Here is a 13,538-nt window from a genome sequence, read left to right on the forward strand (position 1 = left end):
ATTAACAACTCTCGCAAAAATCAACGCTCACTGCAAAAGGCGTCACATGCAAACCAGCTCCAATTCGCCGAAGCAGAGAGCGTGGCTCTCCTGGGCGGGAGGGAAAGAAACCGAGGCAAAAGGTTTCGATTTGTGAAATCGACAAATGCTTTTTCTCATTGCGATTGTTATGGGGAATGTGATACTACACCTTTCTGATTTTTCTGCAGCCTGAGCGCATTGTTAAAAAGAGCTAATTCGATTGTTCCTCACTTTTGTCCATAATTTCTGAAATGTTTTTAGGTAGGGACACTACACAAATCCCTGGTGAAAGCAGACAACTTGGACTTAAGTGACCAGTGTCGCGAAGTGAGTGGCTTAACACCAGAGGGATTGGCGAAAGCTGAACCGCTGGACCGGGTTCTTCAACAGGTGAGGTGCTCCTCTTAGGAGCAGGGGCTATTCTGGATGAAGCCTGGGGACAAGATTCAATTGATTTGGTAAAAGAAATAGTCTTTAATTTTGCCTCTTGCTTTGAAATCACGAGCAACTTTTTGTGCTTATTTTAAAGCTAACCCAAAAGAGGCCTGAACCGTTTGAAAAGGGAACCCCATAATTCTGACACAGTTGTGTGCAGTACCAGAGTATTTGAGCTGATGCTCTAGTCCTTGGAAGATCTGTCTTCTGATTATTTTGATAGGTCTACTTTTATACCAAATTTCTCTTACTTAAGCCTTTAAAGTGTAGGCTGATAAGAGCACTACTTAATTTAGCAGCGCTAATCAAACTTTCAAAATTCAGGTGGTATGTTTTAATCTACAGGTTCACTATTATAATGTGTATTAAAAAACTTGACCATTTCTCATTTGTTATTCTTAAAAGTTAATTGAAATCTTCAAAACTATGCTTTCACAGAACATCAGCTGTGCTTGTTGTGTATCACTCTTCCAGATGAGCTTAGTTAGTTTAGTGGATTATAAAGAGTGGGGTTTTTTCCTACGATTTCTGTATTTTGCTCTTTGGCTTACTTAATATCACACTAAGACAGTAAATCTGTAGATTTGTATGTCTTGCGGTTGAAGAGGCCCTAAGATACCTAAAACATCTTAATGCAAGAGGCGTATACATATGTGGTTCTTGAAAGTTTACTTGCCTTCACGGTCTTTTCTATATACGAAACGTGCTTGAATGGAAAAATACAATAGCGCATTTTTGTGTAACATATAAAACTGGCTTTCCACACCTTGTCTGAATCATTCGTAGGTGTGTTTCAGCAAGAAACTTGCTTAGGCAGTAGAACAGGTTCATGTTGCTGTAACTTCTGGTGACACAGATAACTTGGCAGACGGCAGACTAGGTTCTAACCTCTTTGATACTGAATGGTTAACACTTCACTCTGGAGCGAGTACCTTTGAAAACAGAAACATATAACTTTTATGTGTCTTAAAATCTGTCAACATTCTGCAGATGGCATTTATTCTACTTGCAGTAGTTTTGCTAGAGTCCAAGACCAAGAGGTGATTTTTTTTTAATTTTTTTTTTTTTCAAAAGCTTCAAAATAACCCCTGAGAAAATGTGCAGCTGCAGGTTTGATCTTGTCCCTGATCTTGCACTAAAGACATCTGGAACAGCTTAGCCTAGTACACTCTGTTTACCTTTATAACAGACACACTTTAATTATACTCAATACTTTATGAGAGATTGTATCTTATTGCTGTAAATTGCACTGTAGGTGGGTGTGCTTTAGCAAATAAAAGGAAATACTACCTTTGTGTGTAGGTGGGTAGGGACTCTTGAAAAACAACAGTTTTTTTCTTTTTTATGCAACTAAATAATGACTTTGCTGTTAATTGTTGGATGCCGGTTGTGATGTGGCCAGTTCCATCGGAGGTCTTCTGGAACACACTTAACCTAAGCTTGTCTCCCTTCCTCTCTGTGTGTCCTGACTCCATGGGATTTAGGAGAGAACTAATTCATCTTCACACTTGCAATGGTGGCAAGAAGCAAAATTCCATATTCTTTAATAGTAGATGTTTTTCTGCATTTTTGAAGATAAGTCCATTAAATATTTTAATTGCATCCTGTATTTTAATGATGTCAGGTATTTGTCAACACATACAGATTTTTTTTTTTTCCCCCTCAGTTAAGTGTTATGCTTAGCAAAAGCACAGGTGGGTGAAGTGGTTATTTGAAAAGGAGGAGGAAAAGGAAGTAGACTTCTACCTCGATTTGAGATAATGTTAGAGAGTATGTGAAATTAGCTTTCCACACCCTGCTTGGTTGTGGTAGAAAATTTGATGATGCAGCTGAATATCGCTCACTTTAGCACACATCTCAATCACATAAATAAAAGTTTCAGTGCCTACTTCTGGCTTTTGCTTTGGGTTCCCAGTCTCTACATGTAGGCGGAAGTGAGAATCAGTAAGCAAAAATCCATTGTAACTTTTAACTGTGCTTCAGAGGTCTCTCCCAACCTCAACCGTTCTGTAATTCGTAACTGGTAAACAGTAGATCGGCTACTGTGAGTCTGGAGTTTTTCCACTGACCGTAGAAAGCCTCCTCCTATTACTACTCAGTTCACTTTCCAGCAATGATAGGGTCTACCAAAAGCTTCTAATCTGTGGTTAAGTTTTTACTCTGCTTCTAACAAGGCACTTCAACAAGTGATGCATCATTTCAATTTTACTTCATATTCTTACAGTGTTGCATCTCACACAACTTACTACTTGAGTTTGTCGTAAGAAATATTCTAAAATAGGGTTCCCCACTGATACATTTTTTGCTGTGTAATTTTACAAAGTGAGGTTCTGAAGCACAGTGCCCCCAAATAACCAAGCTGTTTGCTGCAGTGTATGTTCTATACATTTTGCTGCAAGTGTTTAAATACTGTACTTGCCCAGGCTAACAAGCATTTGATTCCACAGGTGCTAGTCCATTTATGGGATCCAGCTATGTTTTCTGATAGGTCATATGCAATGTTTTGATAGCTATGTTTTGGGTGGGGAGGGGAGATCCTGATAATGTACAAATATTAGGGAAATAGTTACCTGAAGTCATACAGTGTGTGCCCTTTGGAAGCAGTCTGCTTGATGTATTTAGTTCAAAATGGCATTAATATCTTATCTCTGTTGTTGGACCAGTAATGGTGAACTTACAGCTGCTGACTGCGATGTGGTGTTGTAGCTGCAGAACGCTAACAAGTAGAAAAATGTGAGGATTTTTTTTAACAAAGTAAGTAGGAGATCTCTTGTTCAAGTGTGTATTTGGAACAGTCTTGAGCCTGTGATGTAAGCCTCTAAACATGCATTACCTACGCTACTTACTAAAGGGAATAGCATAGGGAATGGCGTCCTACATTTCTTCCTGCATTACTGGGACATTCTTGCTAGGTTTCATTGTTCAGATCCTCAAATCACAGGACTGGCTTATTTAGCATGTTATTTATATTTTTCTAAATAACTGCTGGAGCTTTATGGTTTCCTAGTTTCCAAACTTTCAAGGGAGAAAATTATTTTCTGGTTGCTGTCTGAAACATTGCAGGAATGGAAGCTTGCTTTTAAAGAGCAAAACCAAAATGAACTTTGCCTTTCTCTCAACCCCATTACTTGGTCTTCAAAAAGCTGACATCTTCATGTACTTCTCTGATTCTAGCCATGGGGCTTTGAAATTAAAGATCGAATACTAAGTTGAAAGTATTGTGGATTTCTTAATCCTTCCCATGCAGAAAACCTGACTGGATCAGCATGACTTGCCTTAAGACATGTTACTTTCCTTTTGCAAGGCAATATTTGCATGTCTCCCTTACAAAGGCTATGTCTAAGAAAAGCTAATAATTTCTGAGAGCTGTCTGCAGTATTTGGCTGTAATTACCATCTTACTTTGAATGATATACATAAAAAGGGAGAGGTTCTCATGAGAGCTGGATCTGCTTTTGGACCTGTTGAAAGCACCCAAATTTCATCTGTGGATTGACATTTAAGTATTAAAAAATTGTTTGAAAGACCGTCCTAGCCTTGCTGATCTTTCATCACATTGTATGTTGAATCCAATACATCAATGATAGATTCGCTTCATATTCTTAAACATAGAAAGACAAAGCTGGGCCTTTTTGCCCCTACTCCCCTTAACTATGAACAAATTGAAAATAGTGAAGGGTTGCCACTTCATCAGGTGATAGCAAATTACCAGTTCTCTAAAGTATGTTTGGATGCCTATTGATCATCCAGCTGAGCTGCAGGTGCAATTTATTTTCTTACATATCAACAAATTCAGCAAGAAACAAGCTGGTTAAATGAGCATTTGGAAACAAATGGGCTGGGGGGAGAGGCGGAAGAAGCAGTGAATTCCTCTAACCTGATAAACCGGTTACAACTTTTTTTTTTTTTTTTAAGAGAAACTTGTTCTGCAGCCTCTTCACAAAGTGCTAGCAGAAAGTTTTCTTGGTTTGATTGCCAGCTGTCACACCTTTATTTTGGATAAATGATTTTTGAGTATTTTCTTAATACATCTCTGAACTTTCAGACTGCAGAAAAAAAGCCTGAAAATGCAGGGTGCTTTTGGGGTTTGTTTTGTTTTTGTCTCGTGGTTGGTCTTCCAACTTCAGATTATTCGGTGACTGCATCACCGCAATAAAACTCCTGACAGAGTCTGTATTTTGGAATATTTGCTGGGTCTGGGTTCTGAAGTTTTGGAGCAGGTGTTTGGCAAACCTTTGGCAAGTGTTGCTGAGCAGACTGTTCTCTCCACAACAAATACTTAGGGTGTAGTTTCACAAGATTTGGCTTCAGCAGTGAAGCCAGCTTGTTTCTTGCCCCAGCACTGTACTTTGTCATCTTTTTGTTGCGTCAGTAAAACTCTTTGTGAAGCTGTGCTGTAAACAGTATCACTGAAGTGAGCAGCTAGGGTGGGAACTTCTAAGCTGCTTTGCTGTCCAAGCTCACGTCCCATGAAACTACACCCTTTGGTTGTATTTTCATGATCCAGCATGTTTGATGGCAATACCAGCTGAAGGTATTTCTGCCCCCGCATCACATTCTCAAGCTGCAGTTGCATGAAAACTTTTCAGTGGCACCTTTCACTTAGGTAGGTGCTGCTACATGGACCTCACTCACGTGCATTCTGCCAATGCAAAGGTTTTGGGGGCTGCCTATTAAACTGGAGCAGGGCACTGTTCTGAGTTAAAAACAGTTCTGGTTTGGAGCAGCTCTATCTGATGTACAGTGTGGCAGATTAGGTAGTTTTTCTGAGGGCAGCCATAGCACCAAGGTATGGACAAGCAGTGTGCGTGAAAGTACGGAAACACTTTAAGACAGATTGGCCACCAAGCAGTTTGTATTGTGAAACTGTGGCCTTGGTTTGGTATCAGCAGTGAGCGATGAGGATTTTCTGACAGATGCAAGGTAGTCTTCAGGTGGTCAGGGCAGGTAAGTGATAAACTCCTGCTCTTAGAGGAGAGCTGAGTGTACTGTGTACCTGTAGCCTTATGTGGGGTTCTTTACTATATATTAGCATCTAATAGCTTCCTGTTTCAATTGATAAACTTAGATGAGCATTGGGTAAGTTATGTTTGAATCCTAATACTGGAATATTGTCAGTCTTTATTGTTGGGAAGGACATCCTAATGCTTCCCGTACCTGCAGGCTGTTAGAGCATGGATTTTTTTTTTTTTCTTTAGCAGTGAAAATGGATGGCTAATTCTTGTTTCAGAACCCAAGTTGTAATTCTGTGGTTGATGGTATAGGTAAACTGTTTTCCCCTTTACAAATCCTTTGTGTGACCCAGCTCCAACTACATTATTATTGAAACACTCAAGTCTGTTCTCCCAAAAACAGAGAAGAGTTTATAGCAGAAACAGTTGCTCTGTTATGTAGGTGATATATATATGTATACATGAATATACAAATGTAGATCATGTGATCCATTTGTTACTGGCAGCATTTATGTTCTGGTTTTGTGGAAAAGCAATAACCTTAGCTTTTCTGAAGGCTGCAATACTTTCATCTGAATTCCTCGAGTATTCCCTTAAACCTTGCTTTGTTCCTATATTTAGGTGCATTTTACTTCAGAATGAGCAGAGAATTAAATAAAGGAATTTGTCTAAAGCTGCATATTCTTTTCTTTGCAGGCATAAAAATGTGGTAGTCTTGGCTAGCTGGGCTGTCTTCTCTTAAAATTAAGTGCTGATATTCATTAGAAGTGCATAATTTGGCCCAGTGGTTTGAGGATGAGCCTGAGTAGACTTTTTACGATAGCGGATGCTGCTGCTTGTTTTGGTGAAGTTGAACAGTAACATTAAATCTCTTACCAAGTCTGGGTGGATTAGCGTGTATAGAAAAATAAACTTTACTATGACTTGTCCAGAATAGCTTGAAATGCTTGTCTTCACACAGTGTGACGTGCAGTGCTTGAAAACTGTGTCGCTAGTCTATTTGGATGTTCTTGCAGCTGTAATACCATATCTGAATACTCGAATTTCTCTCGAAATTACTTGCAGCTTTTTTAAAAGTCATTGGAAGACAGTAAAACACAGGGTAGAAGCCTTTTAATACAAAGATTGCTGGATTACATGATCCTCAAAGACTTTGAACTTCTTTCCTCTAACTTGCTGTAAGTAGCTACTGAAAAGTCACTGGAAATGTGTTAATGAACTGTTGTCAGGGGTTTCAAAAGTGGCTGAGGAGTAATAAATGAGGAATAAAGGATTTGTATTCTACCATTTTGACAATAAGTATACATGCAGTGCTTCTACCAGTTCTTACATGTTAATATGGAAGCAGCTTAGAAAACTGTGTGGATACCCTCAGTTGTTTGCAAACCTCCACTGTTTCCCTCTACCTCTGGTAGCATTTTATCTGGTTCTTGTCACAGCTTTTGAAAGGCTTTCGCAGTTCTTCCATCTGTGTGTTTGTTTACTTGGAATTTTTTTTTTCATTTTAAAAAAAAAAACAAAACACAAACACCCTTAAGTTATATGCAGAAGGTCTTGGATAGCTAAGTGCTGCCAAATGAGGGCAACATCTCTGTCAACGTGTTGCAGCACTTGTTTGCTGAACAGTTAGGTTTGAGTGACGCATAGATGCTGGAATTGATATTGCTAGCAAAGCAGTGTTGTGGCCAAAACTAAAAATGCTGATTGGAGATTAAATTTTTTTTAAGCAACATAATGTCAGCCATGTTTTATTTTATAAATTCTGTGCTTAAAATTGGAACTTTTATGTGTCTCTAATTAGAAACATAAACAGCAATTTTTCTTTCTCACATTCATGTCTTTGCCATCTCCTGCCTGTTCCGGAAAAGCTTGCTTTTTTTTTTTTTCCCTTCATAATAGTTGCTGTTTTGCATAAAAACTGCAGACATATCATGTTGTTTTCCTTCATGATCAATTTCTGTTAGCGACAAAGTTATTTCAAGAAAGGAGGAAAATATTGACACTCTGAAAGGCCACTTCATGTGTGTGTCTTAAGAAGGTACTGAACCAGAAGCCATGTTTGCTCTACAAACTGTTTTTTAGTGCTTTGCTCTGATAAATCTGTGTTGATGTTCTTTAAACTGTTCACAACTTTCTTCAGTATACTTCTATACAATAGCATGGGTTCTTGCTTTGTTTTTAAACAGCTGCTTTACTAATCTGTCCCTCATTCATTAAATCCACATTCTGTGAAGGTAAACGTGAGTTATAAATATATCGCAAAAGGTAATTGGGGAACTGAAATTTAAATGCTCATGACTTGTGATGAGTGGCAAAACAAAACCCCGACCCTGCCACTTCTCCCAGACTTCCATTTAAAAAGGAAGTTTTTCTTTCCCTCTGCTACCTTTCTTTGTGGAGCTGCAGTGGGCAGAGGCACAAAAAGTGTTGAGAAATGGATGTTGTGTTAGCACTAAAATACTGGAAAGAAACTTAATTTTAAGATTAAGAAACAGTTGTATTCTCTTTTGCAAAAACTTGGCTCTTGTGATGATTTTGGACACCTGCTAGCTTAAAAGAAAAGGTTCTATTACTAGAGCTCTAGGGCAATCTCTGAATTGTGTTATCATTCTTAATGAACTGAAATCAAAACTTAATTAGTGGTGTTGCTGTTCTCTGGCTCTAATTCTAGAGGAATTGAAGACATGCTTTAACATTATAATGAGTTGTGTAGACCTTGGCAGTGTGTGGAAATTAAATGTCTTTACAGAATTTATGGCAGAATTATTTTCCTGATAAGTAATTCTGTTGCAGCGAATTGTGCTAAGAGTAAGTAGAGTTATAATATACAACTTGGAAAATAAAAGTGCAAAACCCGCTATGATTTTGCTTTGTAAGTAGATCTTATTGTAGCTGTGTACCTGAAAGCCTGAAAGGAGTTCTTTGCAGCTGAAGAGAGGCTCAAAACAGTGTATAACACATCAAACCTCTGGAATCAAATAACTATTGGATTGGAGGGGGATACGTGACATTAAGAACTGGAAAATACATAGCAATCACAAGAATATGACTATGACAGAGTTTTGGGGTTTGCTTGATTGATTACTTGAGTGTATTAGCCAGTGTTATTTCTTACAACAGAATTAAACTGTTACAGGATGAACTTTTGCTTATTTTAAAGCGTGTGGATTGGCACCATGTAAATATGAAGTGCAAGAGAAGAAAAACCGCTGCTTTTGTGGTATGCTTAAAGAAACAAAAGAAAATATACATCAATTCCCTCTTCCTATGAACCTCAGACACTGAGAATTGATCACAAGGAGGTGTGTGACCGTATGACTTGCTTCCTATTCCAGACAGCTCATATCAAGTCTTTTCAGTCATAATGAACTCACTTTGGAAACAGGAAGCTACCCGAAAGGAGGATGTAGTTCTATAAGAGGAAGCAACATCTAAATAATGTCACCATTATAATGTCACCATTAATGTCCTTGATCTGTAGTGGGCAGGTCTGAATCCCTTGGAAGGCCAAATGTGAATTGTGATCATAGTTATGAACTGCAAAAATCTTAGAGGTAATAATTTCTTACTCTTATTTTTCCTTTTATCAAAGGTAATCAATTCCTGATGCATGAGGTTGCTGCCCTAATCTGTGACTTTAAAATTTCAGAGATTAAAGACAAACTGACTTAGGGATCTACTTCCACTTCTCCTCTATGTTTCTGGGAAAGCATATTGAAGAAGAAAGGGAAAACTCCTCATTTCTGAGGCAGAGTAGAGCCAGTTTATGAAAGTTTGACGTTTTTGCTGATATTTGTAAGGGTTTGAGCAAGAATTACTTGGATTCTTATATAAGCAAAGATACTTCATGGATCTTAAAACTGTTATGCAGGAAAGCCCATGCCTATGATATTCTTACAGTGTAAGTTTAAAGGAGAGGCAGGAGTATGATAGAATCTTGAAGGAAACTGAACTGTGGATAATAGGTATGTCTTCTCTCTTTTTGTGTCTCCTGTTCTTTTTCATTTCCCTAGATATTACTACAAAAACAACCAAATAGAAAAAAAAATGCTTTAGTTTTGCAGGTATTGGCTAGTCTTCTACAACTGGTTAAACTTGCACTACAAACAATGAGGTAGTGTTGAGTAAATAGAGCAGTACCGTGCATTACAGTCAATAAAGCCAGTGCTAAAGATCACATTGCTAATGAAAGTTTGTCCTTGAAACAGAGGTAAGTGGGAGTGGGGGAGGTATAGAACCCTGAGAGAGAGCTTGTGCTTAAATCAAGACGTTAGGAAATATTTCAGTCACGTTAATTAAAACCTAGAGTTTGGAAAGTATGTTCAGCCTTGTCTTTCAGGGTGTAATGACTTGCTCTGTGAGTTGAGCTGATAGCAAGCAGCCTGTGAGGAGTGTGAGGCACCACTGTAATCCTGCTTGAAATGCAGGTAAAAGGTTGACAGAGTATGGATTTTTTCACATTACTAATACTTAGAGTTTCCTTTTGCTTAAAGACAGACTCATGAATAACCTATGCTAACAACTGCTAAGGTGTTCTGCAAGATACGCATCTTTTTTGCATTATTTTGTTGATTTTTATAGCTAGTGGCTTCTTTCATACAGGTTGATTTAAAGGTGAAAATTTATGTTATGTCAGTAAGTATTTCCTTATTTAGCAGTTTCCTGACACATAAACAGTAGTAAAGTAAGTCCAGAAACTGTGAAATTCTTATGTTGCTGGAGTGCTTTATGTTATACAAGGCTAACTTCAAGTAGCTTATTTGTGGAGTACTCTGCATATTTCAACACTCTCTTATTAAAACAGATTGTGCTTTTGAAGATAAAAGCTGTGACCTGATTGCTGTGACATTTAGATGGCCTGAACCACGGTCTTTCCTTTTATACTTAATGCATTACCTGAATTAGATACTGCAGATACCATAACTGGAAAGCATGCAAATAATCTGGTGTTGCAAACCTCCATCTAAGAAATAATTAATCAAAAATGGTCATAAAATGCTCAAGTGGCATGGCTTGGGCAGATCTTTGTCTTGGCAGAAGGTTAGATTTTTGCATTCTTTCCTAGGAAGCATTAAAACTTTTAGTTAGCTATTGTTTACTTTGTCACACAAAGACCCAGGCCCAATTAAAATGAACCGAAGAAGGAAATAACATGGAAGTTTCACCCTTAAGACAGTTGTCACAGTGGTCCATTTTCTATGCTCTACAAACTGTCACTGGACAGACAGCATGACAACTGTTGCTCTATTTCTGTATTTCGTATTCTACCTGTTGCTGAACGATGCTAAACAAACCTATTTTAATGCAGAAAAGTAGCTGTAGGCTACCCTCACCTAAGCTTAATGTTTCCAGTCCCTCTATTATTCTGAAGGAGTAGGGTGAGTTTTAAAGTACTTTTCTATGTTTTATTGAATGGAAGGATGTCATAGACTTGAAAAGTACCTTCCATTTTTCTCCCTTGAACTCTTGCAGTCATTTTAAGAGGGGTATGTAGGCTGTGTGCCTTCGTGACTTGAGAACTCTGTGGTGACCTGTGTGATGATAACGAAGAGGAGGACAGGTTGCTGTTACTTCCTGGAACTTCAGCTTCCCAACAAAGTACAAGATGAAAGTGTGTATCTTCGAGAGCATTAAAAGTACCATTCTATATTTTTTTAACTACTTCCTTTGAAGATTTGTGCTGTTTAGAATTTTATGGCAGAACCCCAAGCATAGGATAGTTGAGACCTTAACCCTGTTACCTTTGTTAGCTCATGCTATGGGTGGAAAAGAATTGATTTCTTTCTATGAGAAAGGCAACAATGTGAGTTCATATCTATACAGACACCCAGTGCAGACGAAACTGTTCTGGAACAGCAGCAGAAGCAGCAGGATGTGTACCTGGTTTGCTGTTGTTGGACCTCTATTCAGGAAAGAATACAAAATGACAACAGGATTAGTAGGTAGTGAGGAGCAACATAATATAGTTGAGGAGAAGACAGTCTACAGTGCTTGAAGCTCACTGCCACATCCTGCATCTCCTTGACACTGAGGAGAGCAAACCTGCTTTTACACTTGCAATTCCCAAGTTGGATGGAAATTCTGACTGATTTTGGGTAATACGTACATATCTCTCTCGAGTACGTTTATGGTGGCTATTGGGGCTGATTACTCATTCAGTTGTTTAAGACAGTTTGTAGTGACTCAAGAGGCATAAGGTGATATGTAACTTGACTGGTCATATTGAGCACAGTTATATTGTCTGCAGCATACTGGAAATGAAAACCATGCTTTTGCCCAGGCTAGTCTTCAATGACTAAATAATCTCAGGCATTAGTGTTCAGCAGAGCAAAAAAAATTACTTTTCTCTTAATAGGAGAAATCAAACTGACAATATTGTTTTTGAACATTTCTAGTGAGTTGACCTGGGGAGCATCTGTCATCTTTGGCAAGTTTCACCTGCAAAGAAATAAAACCAAGGGGCAATTTCTTTTTCATGTTTGTGTCTTAATGGTATCTAAATAGAGTGATTTTTTTCTATTTTGCTAGAAGGGGAAAAAAGCTAGCTGCAGCTTGTGGCTGCACTGTGGCTTACACCTTTTTTTCTTCTATCCAGCAATTTTAGTACAAGGTCACTATGTATCTATTATCAGCCATGGGGAATAGCAGTTAACAGATGAACAAAGGCAGGGGCTTACTATAGGATTCTCTGTTTAAAAAGTTACCTAGCACAATAAAGGGTTATCATACTTGTAAATACTGCTGCAATGCAGTCTGTGCACCTCCCAGTAGTATTGACATGCTTTAAATTCCTCCATTGCATGGATAAGGCTGACATTATCACCAGGGTTTGAAGAGTAGAAGGAGCAGAAAACTGCCCATGGAGGGTATTGTAAATAAATGTGAAAACCTTATGGGTGTAGGATCTGAAGCACAAAGTCCAAATGAAAATGTTTCCCAAAGTTGACACATGGTATGTTGTGTGTGTGTGTGTGTTTGAGCTTTGTATACCAAACCCATGACTTGTTACTCTTGAGATTTCTCGTGCTGTATTAGAGCCTCTAAGTCTTAAGGAAGACTTCAGGGTTGCTAGATGTGTTTTTTTTTTTCTCAGTGGTACTCCAATCTTGCTTATGTTTTGGTGGCAGAAAAGTTCTGTTGATCAAATTTGGCTGCATCTTACCTCTTGATTTCCTCCCCTTCCCCCCCACCCAGACAACACGTCCTTCCCCAAACACCCCCCCCCCACCCCGGGCATGTATATGCTATGGTGACATTGATGGTAATGATCTTTAGTGTAGCTGCAGAGTAGGAAAAACAGAGAATGCAAAGAGATCAGAGAATCACACAGTAGCTGAGGTTGGAAGGGACTATAGATGTCATCTTGTCCAACCCTTGAAAGCAGGGTCAGCAGAGCAGGCTGCCAAGGACCATGTTCAGTTGGGTCTTGGATGTCTCCAAGGATGGAGACTCTGCAGCTTCCCTGGGTAGCCTGTTTCAGTGTTCAACCACTGAAGATCTCCTTTCAGGAACTACACCTGCACCTATATAATTGATTTTGGGTGTTCTCTGGCAATAAATTGCAGAGGACTTCCTGTAAAATCGGGCTTTGAGGCAAGAACTGCAGCGTCTTTGCTTGTTGAAGCAGAACTTGGAGTAGAGAATCTTCAGAGACACCTTTTTGGAGATTATCATTTGTTTTCCACACTTCTCTTAGCTGAAAGAAGACAGATCACTGTTACATGCTCTATGCTACAAGCAAAGAATGACCCACACCAAAGGCCTAGAAGACAGTCTAAAGCTCTAATGTAGTGAATTACAGTAATGTCTAATAAGCAATGATGGGTTTTTTTTCTTTTTAACACGAGTAAGACTGGATATTGCACACATTTATAAACAGTATGGCTTTATTCAAAGCATATGTGATGTTTGTTGCAAAGTAGTAGTATATATGATGTTCATATGTGAAGTATGTGGTCTCATTTCTAATTGCAGCTCTCCTAGCAAAGTTGAACATCTCTTCTTCGATTGACAATTCACATATGGCATGTTAGAGTATGCATGAGAATAAACTTTGATATTTCTGAATTGAAAAAGAAGTGCTTTATGTGGTTGCTACTTAGGTTGTTTCTACAACATAAACCACTGTTGT

General features: G+C 38.5%; 1 protein-coding gene across 1 annotated transcript in view; it reads left to right on the forward strand.

Annotated features, from left to right (window-relative positions):
* Positions 1-282: 282 nt before the first annotated feature.
* The window catches only part of ESRP2 (epithelial splicing regulatory protein 2), a gene marked incomplete at its 5' end in the record, with an annotated part of 44,364 nt that continues 31,108 nt past the window's right edge, over positions 283-13,538 (forward strand). Inside the window, one exon of the mRNA XM_009698070.1 lies at positions 283-411. Within this exon, the coding sequence (XP_009696372.1) occupies positions 283-411 (129 nt within the window). The remainder of the gene's footprint in view (positions 412-13,538) is intronic.

This window comes from Cariama cristata, unplaced genomic scaffold (assembly GCF_000690535.1).
Source record: "Cariama cristata isolate BGI_N322 unplaced genomic scaffold, ASM69053v1 scaffold2864, whole genome shotgun sequence".
Taxonomy (NCBI): domain Eukaryota; kingdom Metazoa; phylum Chordata; class Aves; order Cariamiformes; family Cariamidae; genus Cariama; species Cariama cristata.